This window comes from Zeus faber (assembly GCF_960531495.2).
Source record: "Zeus faber genome assembly, chromosome: 12".
In the NCBI taxonomy this organism is placed as follows: Eukaryota; Metazoa; Chordata; class Actinopteri; order Zeiformes; family Zeidae; genus Zeus; species Zeus faber.
The window spans coordinates 22,347,167-22,361,034 of record NC_137196.1 but is presented as its reverse complement, the minus strand read 5'-3'; the positions used below and the strand labels follow the sequence as shown (position 1 = coordinate 22,361,034).

At 44.8% G+C, this 13,868-nt stretch overlaps 2 protein-coding genes across 2 annotated transcripts; both read right to left on the bottom strand.

Moving 5' to 3' along the window:
• Window positions 1-156: 156 nt before the first annotated feature.
• zte38 (zebrafish testis-expressed 38) lies at window positions 157-7,241 on the bottom strand (the record flags this gene model as incomplete). The annotated part of the gene is made up of 11 exons (XM_080010447.1): window positions 157-207; window positions 322-362; window positions 441-486; window positions 838-1,067; window positions 1,397-1,545; window positions 3,548-3,615; window positions 4,150-4,170; window positions 4,286-4,322; window positions 4,493-4,556; window positions 6,716-6,860; window positions 7,191-7,241. The coding sequence occupies 11 exons, from the start codon at window positions 7,239-7,241 to the stop codon at window positions 157-159; spliced, it is 903 nt and encodes a 300-aa protein (XP_079866573.1).
• Window positions 7,242-8,334: 1,093 nt separating this feature from the next.
• On the bottom strand, window positions 8,335-11,564 carry prdx1 (peroxiredoxin 1). Its single transcript, XM_080011662.1, has 6 exons — window positions 11,490-11,564; window positions 10,477-10,589; window positions 10,106-10,259; window positions 9,855-9,977; window positions 9,543-9,673; window positions 8,335-8,826 (listed from the first exon to the last, which is right to left on the bottom strand). The coding sequence occupies exons 2-6, from the start codon at window positions 10,580-10,582 to the stop codon at window positions 8,744-8,746; spliced, it is 597 nt and encodes a 198-aa protein (XP_079867788.1). The 5' UTR covers window positions 10,583-10,589; window positions 11,490-11,564; the 3' UTR covers window positions 8,335-8,743.
• Window positions 11,565-13,868: the final 2,304 nt, after the last annotated feature.

The following is a 13,868-nucleotide window of genomic DNA, read 5'->3' as shown; positions in this document are numbered from 1 at the left end:
CATTTTATGAACTAGAAAATACAAATTTGACAAACTAAAAAATATATTAACATTATATTAACATTTGTTGTATACCAGTACAATAATATGAACAACCACAAACAGGTGGTTTATTTTGTTTAGATTGTGGAAAGAACAATCATTTCGTGTGAAGCTTCAGACGAAAGTTTTTTTTTTCTTCTTTCCAAACTTGTTAACACGCTTTCTCTGAGGCAGAGGAATAGAAAATAATTAATCAAGCTCCACACTTTGATTCAATGACAAACAACTACTTATTATGGTGGGAACCATTGACTACAGCATTGGTTATTATAAAGGTACCTTTGCCGAAGGCCTCTTGGGTTTTTTAAACTGCGCAGACTCTGAAGTAGAAGAAAAAGTGAATTTCGTGCATTATGAATGCTGTACTCCTTACATTTTAAACTACCTGATTTCCTTACCGTTTTCAGACGGCAAGTCCTCGTCAGTTATCCGACCGCTGGGTTCCTAAATATATGGATACAGGGTAACAACAAACAGTATTATATACAACAATTTGCTTTTCATACCAGAAACAGTGCAAGAGGTCATATACTGCTTTAAAATAAAAACATCTCTGCCTCATTAAAAAAAAAGATCCACTGGACCGTAGATCCATAAAATTACACACCATTTTTACTCCGACTGACCGTAGAATCATTTTTTCGATCACAGGTGGTAAAGAAATTAAAAGATTCTGATGACGCTGATTGCCAGAGAATGTTGCTGCTGAGTAAAATCATATTTCTAATTTCTAACACTCTGGAGTACTGATGCAATGCCACCATGAAAGCGCTGCGTTTTGACACCCAGCCCTACCTGTGTGGAGCTCAGCTGCTCGCCTTCCAGCTGGTGGAGCCCGCTCTCCCTCAGGTGGTTTCCCTGATGGAGCTTCTCCACCCTTCCTTCCTCTGCCGCCACTTGCATTTTCAGGGAGTGGTAGGTGGTCTGAACCTCACCCAGCCTGAAGTGAACGGCCGTGCCCTCGAACATCATGCTGTTGCAGATTCCTTCCTTGAAGCCCGGAGGCTCGTAGTCCGCAGGGGTGACTGTTCATAGGGAAAGCGGGAAGGGGTCTGTCAGGTTTGAGATATTCTCTCCAATCGCCTCTCAAACGTCTACATTTACTAATTATTAATTATATGCCAGTTCTGCTGGGACGGAAAACTCATGTTTGGTCTGCACACTAATAAATTAATATTCTGGCCTGACCAGCACTCAACTCTTTCTGGCATTTGTCCTTTAAAGTGGTAGTCGTGGTGCATTGAATGGCTGTTTCCTATAAAATGGCAGCTTAAAACCTGAACCACCAAACATGAGATTTATTTTACAAAATGATCTTGGATTACCACTTTGAGCAAAATGACTCATATCTTACCGTCATCGTAGTAGTAAAGCTTCATGTTGAGGCTGATGTCATTGGGCAGAGCGCTCAGGTTCTGCATGAGCAGAAAGAGCTTCCTGATCAGCAGCATTGAGGCCTTCTTCATGTGCTCCATGGTTACCTGCATCTCCACATTGTTATTCCTGCAGGAGATGAGTTCAGAACACCAGGAGTCCAGAAACTTTCATAAAATGGACACAGACATGGTTTTTGATAAATACATGAGTTATAGCTTATTATAGTTATTCATTACAAAGTGTTTTTAAATGTAGAAAAACAAATAATCTCATGGTGTTTTTTCTTTAAACACTTTTTTTGTACACTGATATGTACAAAAATCACCGATAGATAGATCTTATGTTAGGGTGTACTACGTGCACCTGTTCATTTTTTAACTTGAGGTGATAATCAAAATTGATAGTTGGCTAGCATCAGGCACACTGAAAACGAAAGAAGCTATTGGTACATCATCCACAAGTGAAGTCCTGGCAGGACATCGGACAGACAGGACAGTCCCGTCTGTCAAGCAAAAAAAAAAAAGGTTAAAAGAAAAGTAAAGTATAGGGCTGAATATTTATCATTGGGTTTTTTTTGGAGAGGCACAGAAGACGAACCGTTACCGCTGTGCGTGGTGTGTTCCGAGATTTTATGAAACAAAGCTCTGAAGCCATGTTAACTGCACCGTCACCTCGAAACAAAACGCCAACAGTACGTGTCGGAGCCGCTGGAATTTTTCGATAATAAACTCAAGGAGTTGTGAGTATCAGGCAAGAAGAAAGTCATCGAAGCGTCATGTGTGGGCACCAAGAAGGCAAAGGCAGTGGAGGCGTCTTATCGGGTCGCCCGACTCATAGGTTAGGGTTATGTCTGTTAACAGGTTAGGCCTGGTAAGCCGCATACAGTCGGGGAGAATTAAATTCTTCCTGCCACAAAAGTGATCGTGGGGGTGATTGGGAGAGAAGTCGTGCAAGCCAATCAACCTCATCTCAATGTCTGATAACTCAGTCAAACGCAGCATTGACGAGATGGCAGAGAATGTGTCAGAACAGCTGATAACGAGCGTACGAGAGTCGTTTTTACGCCTCCAACTGGATGAATGGACAAACATAACAAATCTGTTAAACCTGTTTCCTATGTAAGGTATGAAAACAATGGAGAGATAAAAGAAGAGATTCTGTTTTGCCAATTTTTACCGACGCGTTCAACCGCTGAGGCCGTTTTTGACATCCTGAACGCGTTCGTAGTTTCAAACGGGATTGATTGGTCCAAATGTGTGGGAGTGAGCGCTGACGGGGGCCGTGTGATGCTGGGCCAGCACAGTGGAGTCATCACCACTGCAGTATACACAGAGCAGCACTGGCTGTAAAGAAAATGCTGCAGATCTTAAGACTGTTCTAGGTGAGACGGTCAGAGTCAACTTCATCAAAAGCCGCCAACTGCAATCACCTTGATTTCCTGTTTTATTTGATGAGATGAGCAGTGACCATAAGCAGACACACCAAAGTCCGGTGGCTCTGAAGGGGGGAAAGTACTGACGCGATTTTTTGAATTGCGTGATGAGGTGAGGGTGTTTTTGTTTGAACTCACACGTCACATCGGTGATTTTGAGTGGCTGGCTAAATTGGGATACTTGGCCGACATTTTCAGACACTTAAATGGACTCAACCTCAGCGGGCTGCGAGTCATCCTTATGGTAGCTCAGGCGGTAGAGCTGGTGGTCTAGTGATCCAAAGGTTGCTGGTTCGATCCTAGGCTCCTCCTGCTAGCATGCTGTAGTGTCCTTGAGCAGGACACTTAACCCCTAATTGCTCCTGGTGGCTGCGTCCGTTGGTGTTTGAACAATTGTAAGTCGCTTTGGATAAAAGCGTCTGCTAAATGTAATGTAATGGGAGTAATAATAATGGGAGTCCGAAAAGGTTGGGAACCGCTGAGTTAAATTATTGTAAAGTTTGGGTCTTTGTCTATACACTCTGACTAAATCAATCGGAGGTATCGGAAACAATACCTTATCACGGTAACATGATAGATAAAAAGGCTGACAACATTTAACTTGTCCAGGGCAGAATTTCAGCTTCACTGATAGACAAGCTATTTCTCTCCCTCGATCTTTTTCAAGTCTCTTGTCAAACACAGATCAGTACTCACCTGACTAGGTCTACCTGGGGTCCCCTGGGTGTGTATTTAAATTTGAACTGGTAGCACTCAATGATGCACTGCAAAGAAAAGCCAAGGCAAAATCCATTGTTTTTGTTATTCCCCATAGTTGACACTGGAGGGCGTACAGAAGGTGCATTTCTGACGGGAGGAGCCTCCATCAAACACCAGGCTACAAGAGTGCGTCTGTCTCCCGTCTCAGAGAATATTACCAGTAGAATAATACAGCCCGAGACAAATGATGCATGCCAGATAGAAAAGCCACATTTGGACGTACAAGCAGGTTCGATGTCTGTGACAGCAAAACAAAATGCATGATCTGTCAATCATTGGTGGTTTAGATCTATTTTGTTCAGTGAAACTCAGATTACATTTTCTGACTCCTAATTCTAAAACTTTTTGAGAGAGAACTTACATCAGGTTCATCACGATTGGTGTGTACCTTCAAGGCAATAACACTTATTTTAGCATGTGTACAAAAAACAAATAGTTTAAGAAAACAATAGGATTAAAACATGATGATGAACAACAATCTCGACTGTAATGTTATTCATGTTTACGTAATGGGTAATGTCCTGGTTTAATGTACTCACCCCAATGAAAACAATCTGAAGCTGTTTTGAAGGCCAACAACATAAAAAAAAAAAAAAGTAAGGAACAATATTGCTCCAAAATGTCTACCTATAAACAATATTCAGCGTTCAAGGGTTAGAGGCTGCATTAGCTTACATATCTCTTCTCCAAGGCATCAAAGCTGCCCATCATCCTGCAACAACAGTGGGAAATATTAAAAATAATTTGAATGGAAATGTTCCACCCTTATGAGAGTAAATCAGTGATAGTTCAACACAGCGTCCTACTGTTGATCAGACAGCGGCGGTTTGATATTATGTGACGTTAGATCTTCAGCATCGATCATGAAAATCTTTCTTTTACCATTTTACAACTTTGCACGCTCCGGGAGTGGTGCAGTCATCTCGTAAGATCTTGATGCATAAATCTGGTAGCACCACAAAACAGAAAGAGATGTTATGTACATGTAAATAAAGGCACACACACACACACACACACACACACACACACACACACACACACACACACACACACACACACAGACACAGACACAGACATACACTACTCACAAAAAGCTAGGGATATTTGGCTTTCGGGTGAAATTTATAGATGTAAAAAGTTAACGCTACAGTGATATTATATCGTGAAAGTAGAGCATTTAAGTAGAAGCATGCAATGGTGATTTCCTCATCTCTAACAATTGATTGAAACAAAAGCCAACAACAGTGGTGGGTATACCACAACAAAAAATGTCAATGTCTCAATAACTTGTCATGTGCCCTTGAGCATCAATTACAGCTTGACAACGACGTCTCATGCTGTTCACAAGTCGACTTATTGTCTGCTGAGGCCTGGCACCACACTCTTCTTGAAGGGCGGCCCTCAGGTCATTGAGGTTCTGGGGCACAGAGTTACGAGCCTCTACACAGTGACTCAGCTGATCCCATAGGTTTTCTATGGGATTCAGGTCTGGAGAAAGTGCAGGTCACTCCATTTGAGGTGCCCCAGTCTCCAGCAGCCGTTCCCTAATGATGCCACCTCGATGAGCTGGAGCATTGTCGTCCATGAAGATGAAATGAGGCCTGTGTTGTTCATGCAGGGGCACAATGACTAGATTAATGATGTTATTCAGGTAGTATGGGCTTGTCACTGTACCATTCAAAGTGTAGGGCAGTTCTGTATTGGCTGGACACACCTGCCCACACTGTAACACCACCACCACCAAAGGCTTGTTTGGTGACAACAGTGGCTGATGCATAGCGCTCTCCTTGACGTCTCCAAAATCGTTGGCGGCCATCATTTCTGCTCAACGTGTATTGACTTTCATCAGAGAACAGCACTGAGGCCACTAGTTCCTCATCCAGCATAAATGCTCCCTGGCCCATGCAAGACGATGATGGCTGTGTCTGTTGGTGTGGTCAGGTACCCTTGCAGGTCGTCTAGCACGCAGACCACGCTGATGTAAACGGTTTCGAACCGTCTGACGTGACACTTGGGTGCCTCTCACCTCCCTTAAATGTGCCTGGAGTTGAGTGGCATTCATCATCCGGTTGCGCAGGGCACTGTTCACAATGAAGCGGTCATCAGTGTGGGATGTGGCCAAAGGACGTCCACTTCTATGCCTTTCTGTGACTCTTCCAGTCTCTGTATCTCTGTTGCAAGCTGCTGATGACACTCTGTGACACACTAAGCTCAGTGGCCACTTCCCTCTGAGAACATCCTGTTTGAAGCCTTGCTATGGCGAGGTACTGTTGACCAGTTGTTAGGTGTCGTCTTGGTCTCATGATGTCAAAATGTGAACAGCATGATGAAGAGGACTGTTTCAATACCAATTCTTATTGAACCAGGAAATGTATTGGTCGATTCATGGATCAAACACCTGTTGTGAATTTTGCCGTTCAGCTCCTTGTTCGAGAACAGCAAGTTTTGCAAAAAGTACTGAAACACTGAACAGTTGGACATGTGCATTCAAAAGTTTAGAGAAGGTCAAATTATGTTCACCTGTAAAGGTTATAGTGCATTTTAGGTTCATCCTGAAATTTCACCCGAAAGCCGAATATCCCTAAATATTTGTGAGTAGTGCATATGTGACATTTCACTGCATATATGTATACACTACACTATTATGTAAATGACTTGTACTTTAACTGTGATATGTATAACTTATTCTATATCTATTTTCCATATCACTTATATATACTGTTTATATGCTGTTTATATACTCAAGTCCAAATTCAAGAGATTATTTGTCACATACATAAGGTCATACATATATGATGTTCTTGTGTTTGACGTACATGGGCCAGACGTGACCGTCAAACGGACCGGGCGGGTCTGGCACAGTGTAGTTCCTTGAGCAGTGAAATGTCTCACACACACACACACACACACACACACACACACACACACACACACACACACACACACACACACACACACACACACACACACACACACACACACACACACACACACACATATATATATATATATATATATATATATATATATATATTTAAGAGACTTGTACTTGAACTATGACATCTATATCTTATTTTTTTCCTTATTTTTCGTGTAAAACTTCACCTTCCAGGTATCTAGACCTGTAGGCCTCCTCCGGAAAGATCCCTCTCAGGTAGGTGATGGAGGACACCGCCAGGGCCATCATCCGCTTCACGAACACCACGGAGTGCTGCTCGGTCTTCACCTCGCTCTGGAACAGGCGTGTCCACTGCGACACGGTGGGGGAATCAAACACGGGCACGGCCGACATTTCCACAGCGACACGGGGAATAAAGATTGCCACACGCTACAGACCAATTAAGGCTACGTTTGGGCGACGGCGCCTCCGTGGCCGACGAGGCCCCACGACGGCACCACCTGACCGGGTCATCGGCGCCTGTTCCCCCGCCGGCGTTTCAAAACTACCCCCCCCCCCCAACAAGCACCACGAGCTGGTTAAACACGTCCTGGAACAGCGGTGTCGCCGTGACGGACATTATCCCACTTTATTGGGCTTTTTGTGTTTTTGTTTTGGGGTTGTGTTCTTTTTGTTTTTTACCTCCGCCGTGTCCTCCTTTAGCTTCCCGCCGCACGCCTTCCCCGCCGCCATCCTCCACTTCTACACCCAAACGGGAGGGGTGGGGGTTAGCGGTGATATCTTTACACACGAGCTGACGTTTTAAAACAAAGCGCAGAACTTTAACAGATAAATAGGGGGTTTCGGGGGTAAAAAGTAAAAAAAAGAAGGGGTTGAGCCTCGACACAACGCAGCCGCGTCTGCTCGAAGACGCTGGAGGCGACGGCGTCAGTTTCTCGTCTTTGCCGCCAAACGTCGAAGCGGGTCACGAATGAAGTTCAAACAGTGAACACGGTGCAAATAAAAGCCCGCGACACACAAGCCCACGGACCTGGAAGAGCCACTGTTCAGACGACAAAGTAATAATTGGTGGAAAAATAAATGAATTGATAAATAAATAATAACAATAACAAATCGGTATTTCTGGATTAAATCGAATTGGCGTGGAAAATACTCGAAAATCATCAATCAGTACTTTCTAATTGCTAAAATAGTATTATTTAAATTATAAATGATTAAAATAAATATGTAAGATAAATAACAAGCATAAAGCCCTGTAATAAAACATAAGAGCAATGACTTTGAATACTTAAAACAATCATAATACCGTATATACTCTAATATAATACCAATTGATATTGATAACAATAACAAAAGAAAAAAAGTAAACTGGTTTATTTTTATGGGTTTATGATTATTTATGATGGGGGGAAAAAAACATCTACCGCATCTAATCGAATTATTACGCAGTAATCCTTTCAAGCCTTCTATCGTTGTTCAGTGATGATCGTGAACGATGTTACACATTATGAAAACATGTAAAAGGAACCAGTCCACCTGACTTTACTGCGGGGAAATAATAAAAACCCCCAAAAAAAACTCATATTACAGTTAGTACGCCTGGATTCACTATGTCTGTGATACCAAATGAAACGAGATAATGATATGAAACTTATCTGACGCTATCTTATGTAAATAGTGGTGGCGCCCAAGTAATCGTGAACCATATAACCATATTTTTCAGCCGCGAAAAGAATAAAACGGCGACTGTTATTGTCAGTGCTGCAATTCTGTCCAAACCGTGCATCCGCTGGTGTTATTTAACATGCAAACCACTGAGTTTTGTCATTTCAGGGCACATCAATTCTTTATTCAAAATGAGAGTACATTTGATGGCACATAAAACCCAAGACTATTTTACTGAAGCTATGATACTTCCCACAAACTGCTTTAAATGATGTTTTCTAGACGGCCAATTCTGTTGCACGTGCAGGTAGCTGTTGGTTTTTTTCTCTCGGACGACATCTTTTCACAAAACAAAAACATGAATATACTTTGTTCATAATCACATTTGATCTACCGCACTGGACAGCACATGGTATGGTACACAACAGGAATGTTTAAAAATTGGTCTTCCAACCCACGCATCCTCAGGCACAGTGGTTTCGACATCTCCAGTATTAATAATAATCTAATCTCTAGAGAGGAGGTCCTACAGCCGGCGACAGACCCCGGCTGCGGCTGCGGCTGCGTTATCACTGCTTGGAGAAGAAGTCTTTGCTCTTCTGGACGTCGGGCTTGATGGTATCGCTTCCCGGTTTCCAGCCGGCGGGGCACACTGGAAAGATAAGCCTGAGATGAGTTCTCTCCCGAAATTACGTTTTCTGAAAATCCCAGCTCATAACGAAGCATCTCAACACGCTTTCACACAATAAAACACAGGGCACCCCTCTCTTGTCTCGTGTGTAATAAGCCGTCAATATGAGTTATGACACAACTTCGAGAGTTGCCCACCCACAACCATATCTTTCTTTTAGTGAGAAAAATATTTAAGGTGGGTCCTGCGCCTGATAGCAGAGCACCCTTTGAACCCGGAGTGAGATCATCTGGCCTTCACTCTGCCTCACCTATATGACACCAAGTCAATTTTCTGAACAGACAATGGCGTTATGGAACCAAAAGTACGAAAGTGACTTGACTTTCACATGCGGCGGGAGATTCATTACCAGTTGAGACACAATCAGGTCATGTCGACGGTGCGCGGTCAAGCGCAAAATAAAAAACAGTAAAAGGAATGTTTGAACCGCAACATTTTGAGGTAATTAGACAGCACAGATGCTGAAATCACACGTGAACCTATAAATTAAAAGCATGAGACACGTGTCCTGGGGGAATATTACGTAACACACCAGCTCCCACGACTGAAAGGAGGGCTGTAAACACGCGGGAAAAGATCAATTCCCCGAGCGTTCATAATACCCTGGGTTCCCGCCGGTGCCGGTGTGTATGAAGCGAAGCAGTCGTGCGCGGACGGCGCCGGCGGCCATGGCCTACCTTCCCCGTACTTGTCGGTGAACTGGAAAGCTTGGACCAAGCGCAGGGTCTCGTCGACGGAGCGTCCGACTGGGAGGTCGTTGATGGTGATCTGTCTCAGAACGCCCTTGTCGTCGATGATGAAGAGTCCTCTGCAAAACAGACCGCGCAAACCACGTCGCGTCAAATACCTCAGCGGGGAAAAGAGCGGAGCAGCGGGTAAACGGGTCGACGGGATCGCCGGCTGGAATGCCGACTCCGGGGGATATCGGAGGAAAGGCCGCGACACCAAAACAGGCTTTCGAAGTGCAGTATTTTTTGGGGGGGACCCACCTGAAGGCGATGCCCTCGTCCTCTTTGAGAACCCCGTAGTCCGTTGAGATAGTGCGGCGCGTGTCGGCGACCAGAGGAATCTTCATGGCACCCAGGCCACCCTGCTTACGCGGTGTGTTGGTCCTTCAAAAAAAATTGATATACAGTATGTAACACTCTGTGAATGCAAAAACGCACACCCAACGGGTATCTTAGGTAAAAAAAACAAACAAACAAAAAAAAAAAACAGATATCAAAAGGTGAGCCGGTACCAAGCGAAGTGGGAGAAGTGCGAGTCGACGGAGGCGGCGATGACCTCGCAGCCGATCTTCTTGAAGTCGGCGGCTGCGTCGCTGAAGGCGATGATCTCGGTCGGGCACACGAAGGTGAAGTCCAGGGGATAGAAGAAAAACACCACGTACTTCCCTGCGCCGAAGGACCGCTCGTTAATAACACAAAGGCAGGCGAGCGGTTCACCTGCACAAGCGCCCCCGAGCCGCTCACGTCGACATCAAGCCGAACCGACATCAAACCCCCCCCGAAACCATTATTCTTTTGTCGTGTAAATGTCTCGTCTTTTCATCCGCAGAGGCGGGGATCCACGGGTTCAAAAGAGCGTCGGCGGCACAACAAGGCGACGTACCTCTGTAGTCGGAGAGCTTCACCTCCTTGAACTGCCCGTCCGGCATCACCGCCGTGGCCGTGAAATCTGGGGCCAGTTTCCCAATTTGTGCCTTGCCTGCAGCCATGTTTAGTCTGGGAAAAAGGGCGACACAGTTGGGCGGTCGCATAGACAACGCTGTACATTTTTTGTAACAGACAGATGGATACCGTAACTAATGAAGGACGGAGAGAGAGACTGATCTATCTATAGATGGATAGATAGATACCTTAACTATTGAGGGGGAGAGAGAGAGAGAGATCGATAGATATTCATAATATCCATATCGTTATTAAAAAATATCTCTTGGACTACTTTACATTGTTATAACAACATAATATCTACATTATTGCAAAATATGTCTGTTTTGACTTGTATAAATAGTTATAATAAAAAGCATTGTGCATTTATCGCCGGCCTTTTTTTTTTTTTTTTTTCTTTTGCTGGTCCTCAACCTTCCTCAGATATTAGTTTGGTGTCTTTTTTTTTTTTATCCCCCCCCCCCCCATCTCAGCACTACAGAACGCCAAAACTTCTCCTCCTCCGTGAAGCAGGTGTATCCACGGCGCACAGCTTCCTCGCCGCGCGTCGACCGCCCGGGGCGAAATTCAACTGGAACGCGGCGAATAACGACGGGAAGGATCCGAAAACTCAACCGAAACCAAGAGCCGCTTTTGCGCGTTTTGTCACCCGGTTGCTGTCTGTTTTTTTTTTGTTTTTCGTTGTTTGTTTGTTTTCTTTTTTTGCTTTGCGGTGGCGTGATTCAGCCCAGGCGGGAGGGGGAGAGTGGACGTCGCCATCGGGAGTGAGAGAAGAGAGCAGAGCGCGGGTCGCGAACGCGCTCAGCCCTCTTTTCAGGCATCGCTTAAGCACGCACGCACGCACGCACGCAAAAGGCCCTTTCGTGCAGCAAAGCGACGCGGACGGACCGAACGCGTTGAAACGAGAAACGTTGCGCGACAGAGGGCGAAACGGCGGAAAGGTTCGTTACGTACCCGCGTCTAGCTCACACGACGTCGGCAGAAGGAGGAGAGCGCAGCAACGCCTTGGAGCCGCGCGGAGGTTTTTTTTTTTTTTTTTATATATATGCAGACGCCCGCCTCACTTCTCGCGTTGCTTCGGTCGCCGCGCCGGCCCGCCCCAGCGCGGCACGTCTCGCGATATCAGGGGTCCCGCCGCGGGCACGGCCCACGTAATGCGATGATATTTTGAGGCCGCGCAAATACGGAGGCAGAGCGTGACTTTGCACATTTTTCCTCAACTTTTTCCCCCCTTTTTTTTTTTTCTCCCCCCCTTCGTGGCCCAACACCTCACGCACGAAAAGGCCCACGTTGAAATATACAGAGTACGAGCCTATGCCCATCTTGTTAGGTCTACCATATGGGAGTGTATGGGGGATTATATTCAAATGATAATGTCAACTTGAGAATGAAAATGTAATTCCACGATAGCGCTGTCATTTTCCAGATATGATATGTGCTATTTGTGTCAAAATGAAAGTGCAATGATCCCATTAGCGTTTTCATTTTCACTACAATCACCTGTTTGACGTTTCGTTTTGATTTTCAAGTTTACACTACAATTTTCATAATGTCCCCCAAGGCTTCCATACAACCACAAACGGTTGTTTGAAGTTGCCCCCACAGTTGGTTTACTTTAACACTAAATAATTGCACGGTGGCGGCGTCGTGGCAGCTCAATAAAGAGATTTCGTGGCGGATATCAAATCAATTTCCAGTGTTTGGACTGTAATTTCTCTGAACAAACCCACTCAGTCCTGATCCAGAACAGCAGTGCAGGGGTCACAGAGTCATGAGGTTCTGTCATATGACTCCAGCTCTCACAGGCAAGTGAAGCACATTAACAAAACACACACACACACACACACACACACACACAATATACTCTATATTGGATGCCCCAAATAAAACAATCATCGTCCAGTGGTTATAGGGAACAGCTCCACTTGAACAAATACATTAAAATACCTTATTCAAGGGCATCCGAGTGGCAGTTGAAGGCGGAGAGATTATAAAAGAGATCATTCCTTTTCCTTTTTTTCTTTTTCCTTATTCCTGATTCCTGATTCCTTGTTCCTTAAAATCTCTGAATCTCTAATTCCTCATTCCTCGTTCCTTATTCCTTCTCCTGCTAAAATATTTATTAAAACTACTCTGGGTATCTTGACATGTCATACAGTCTAGAGACCTCTGTCTGATGTAATATCATCGCCAACTTTCTCACTTCCTCTATATGTCTGTGTTTATTTCATGAGAAAAAGAATACTCCTATCCTTCCCTTACACAAAGCACCCCCAAATTATTGGTATGGGTGTTAAATGTGGGTTGTTGGCATGTAATACTTCCATTGTGTGACAAGGTGGGCAAGGAATGACAAGCCTTTCCCCCATAATACATGACTGTCTGACGTGTGATTAAATCACATAAAGAAGAAATTGTACCATCGCAACATAGAGTGCTGTAGAGTTCTGTGTGACACTCCCATGTACTGCACAAAGGCAGGAAATTACTATGAATGAATGAAAACTCTTGGAATATCCAGTAGGTCCAGTATATTGGGTTTGCTCTGAGGACCTACAACACCTGGATTGATACACAGGCTATTGCAACACAGCGTATGTACTTAAACTATGAACTACTGCATTGTCAGTATTTTTTGTTTTACTTCCTTCTCACTCGGTCCACCTGCTGTTGTGTTTGAATGGCGACTGCGTTCAAAGTAAATACAAGCACACCCCTGCCTTTGGGGACTGTAGGTGTAAGCGAAACGCATTACAAAATGATAGAAACATTAAGGTTCGAGATATTTTTTTTCACCTTTGACCATTCGAGATCACCGAAGTCCTCGCAGACGGGGACGCCCGCGCAAAACATAACCGACGCCGGCGGAAAACAAGTCTTCCGCATACAGTGGATTCTGGCCTCTAAATAGAGGAGAGAAAGGCATTCGTCAGAGGTCTTGAGCCGTCCCCTTGAGATTTCATGTAAGTGAGGATGACGCGTGTCTTCCTAGTCCAGACATAGGACAGAGGCCGCTCTCTCGGGCGAGGGCCCTCCAGAAATCCACCTCCTCCTCGTGCGCTGTCTCCGCACGTTCCCCACTGCATGCCGTTGCCATGGGGACTGCATCGAGGGCCAGATAAGAGGGGCACACACAATGAAGGCCCATTAGGCGCACAGCAGTTGGCGCTCAATCAAACGTCTTCCTGTGCTCGCTGTTGGACTCACAATACGCCCATAATTAGTACATCTGCTCCAACGCTAATCCCAAGACAATTGGAGGTTTGAAGGGCAGTTGTTTCTATCCCCTGACCTCTGCCCGTGACAAAATGGGATCTATTTATTGTTAGGAAA

Coding starts and splice junctions, on each gene's coding strand:
- prdx1 (XM_080011662.1), bottom strand. CDS start 10,582: ATGGCTGCAGGCAAGGCACAAATTGGGAAACTGGCCCCAGATTTCACG. Junction 10,260..10,476: donor GAAGCTCTCCGACTACAGAG/GTACGTCGCCTT, acceptor CCTTCGGCGCAG/GGAAGTACGTGGTGTTTTTC. Junction 9,674..9,854: donor GACGAGGGCATCGCCTTCAG/GTGGGTCCCCCC, acceptor TCTGTTTTGCAG/AGGACTCTTCATCATCGACG.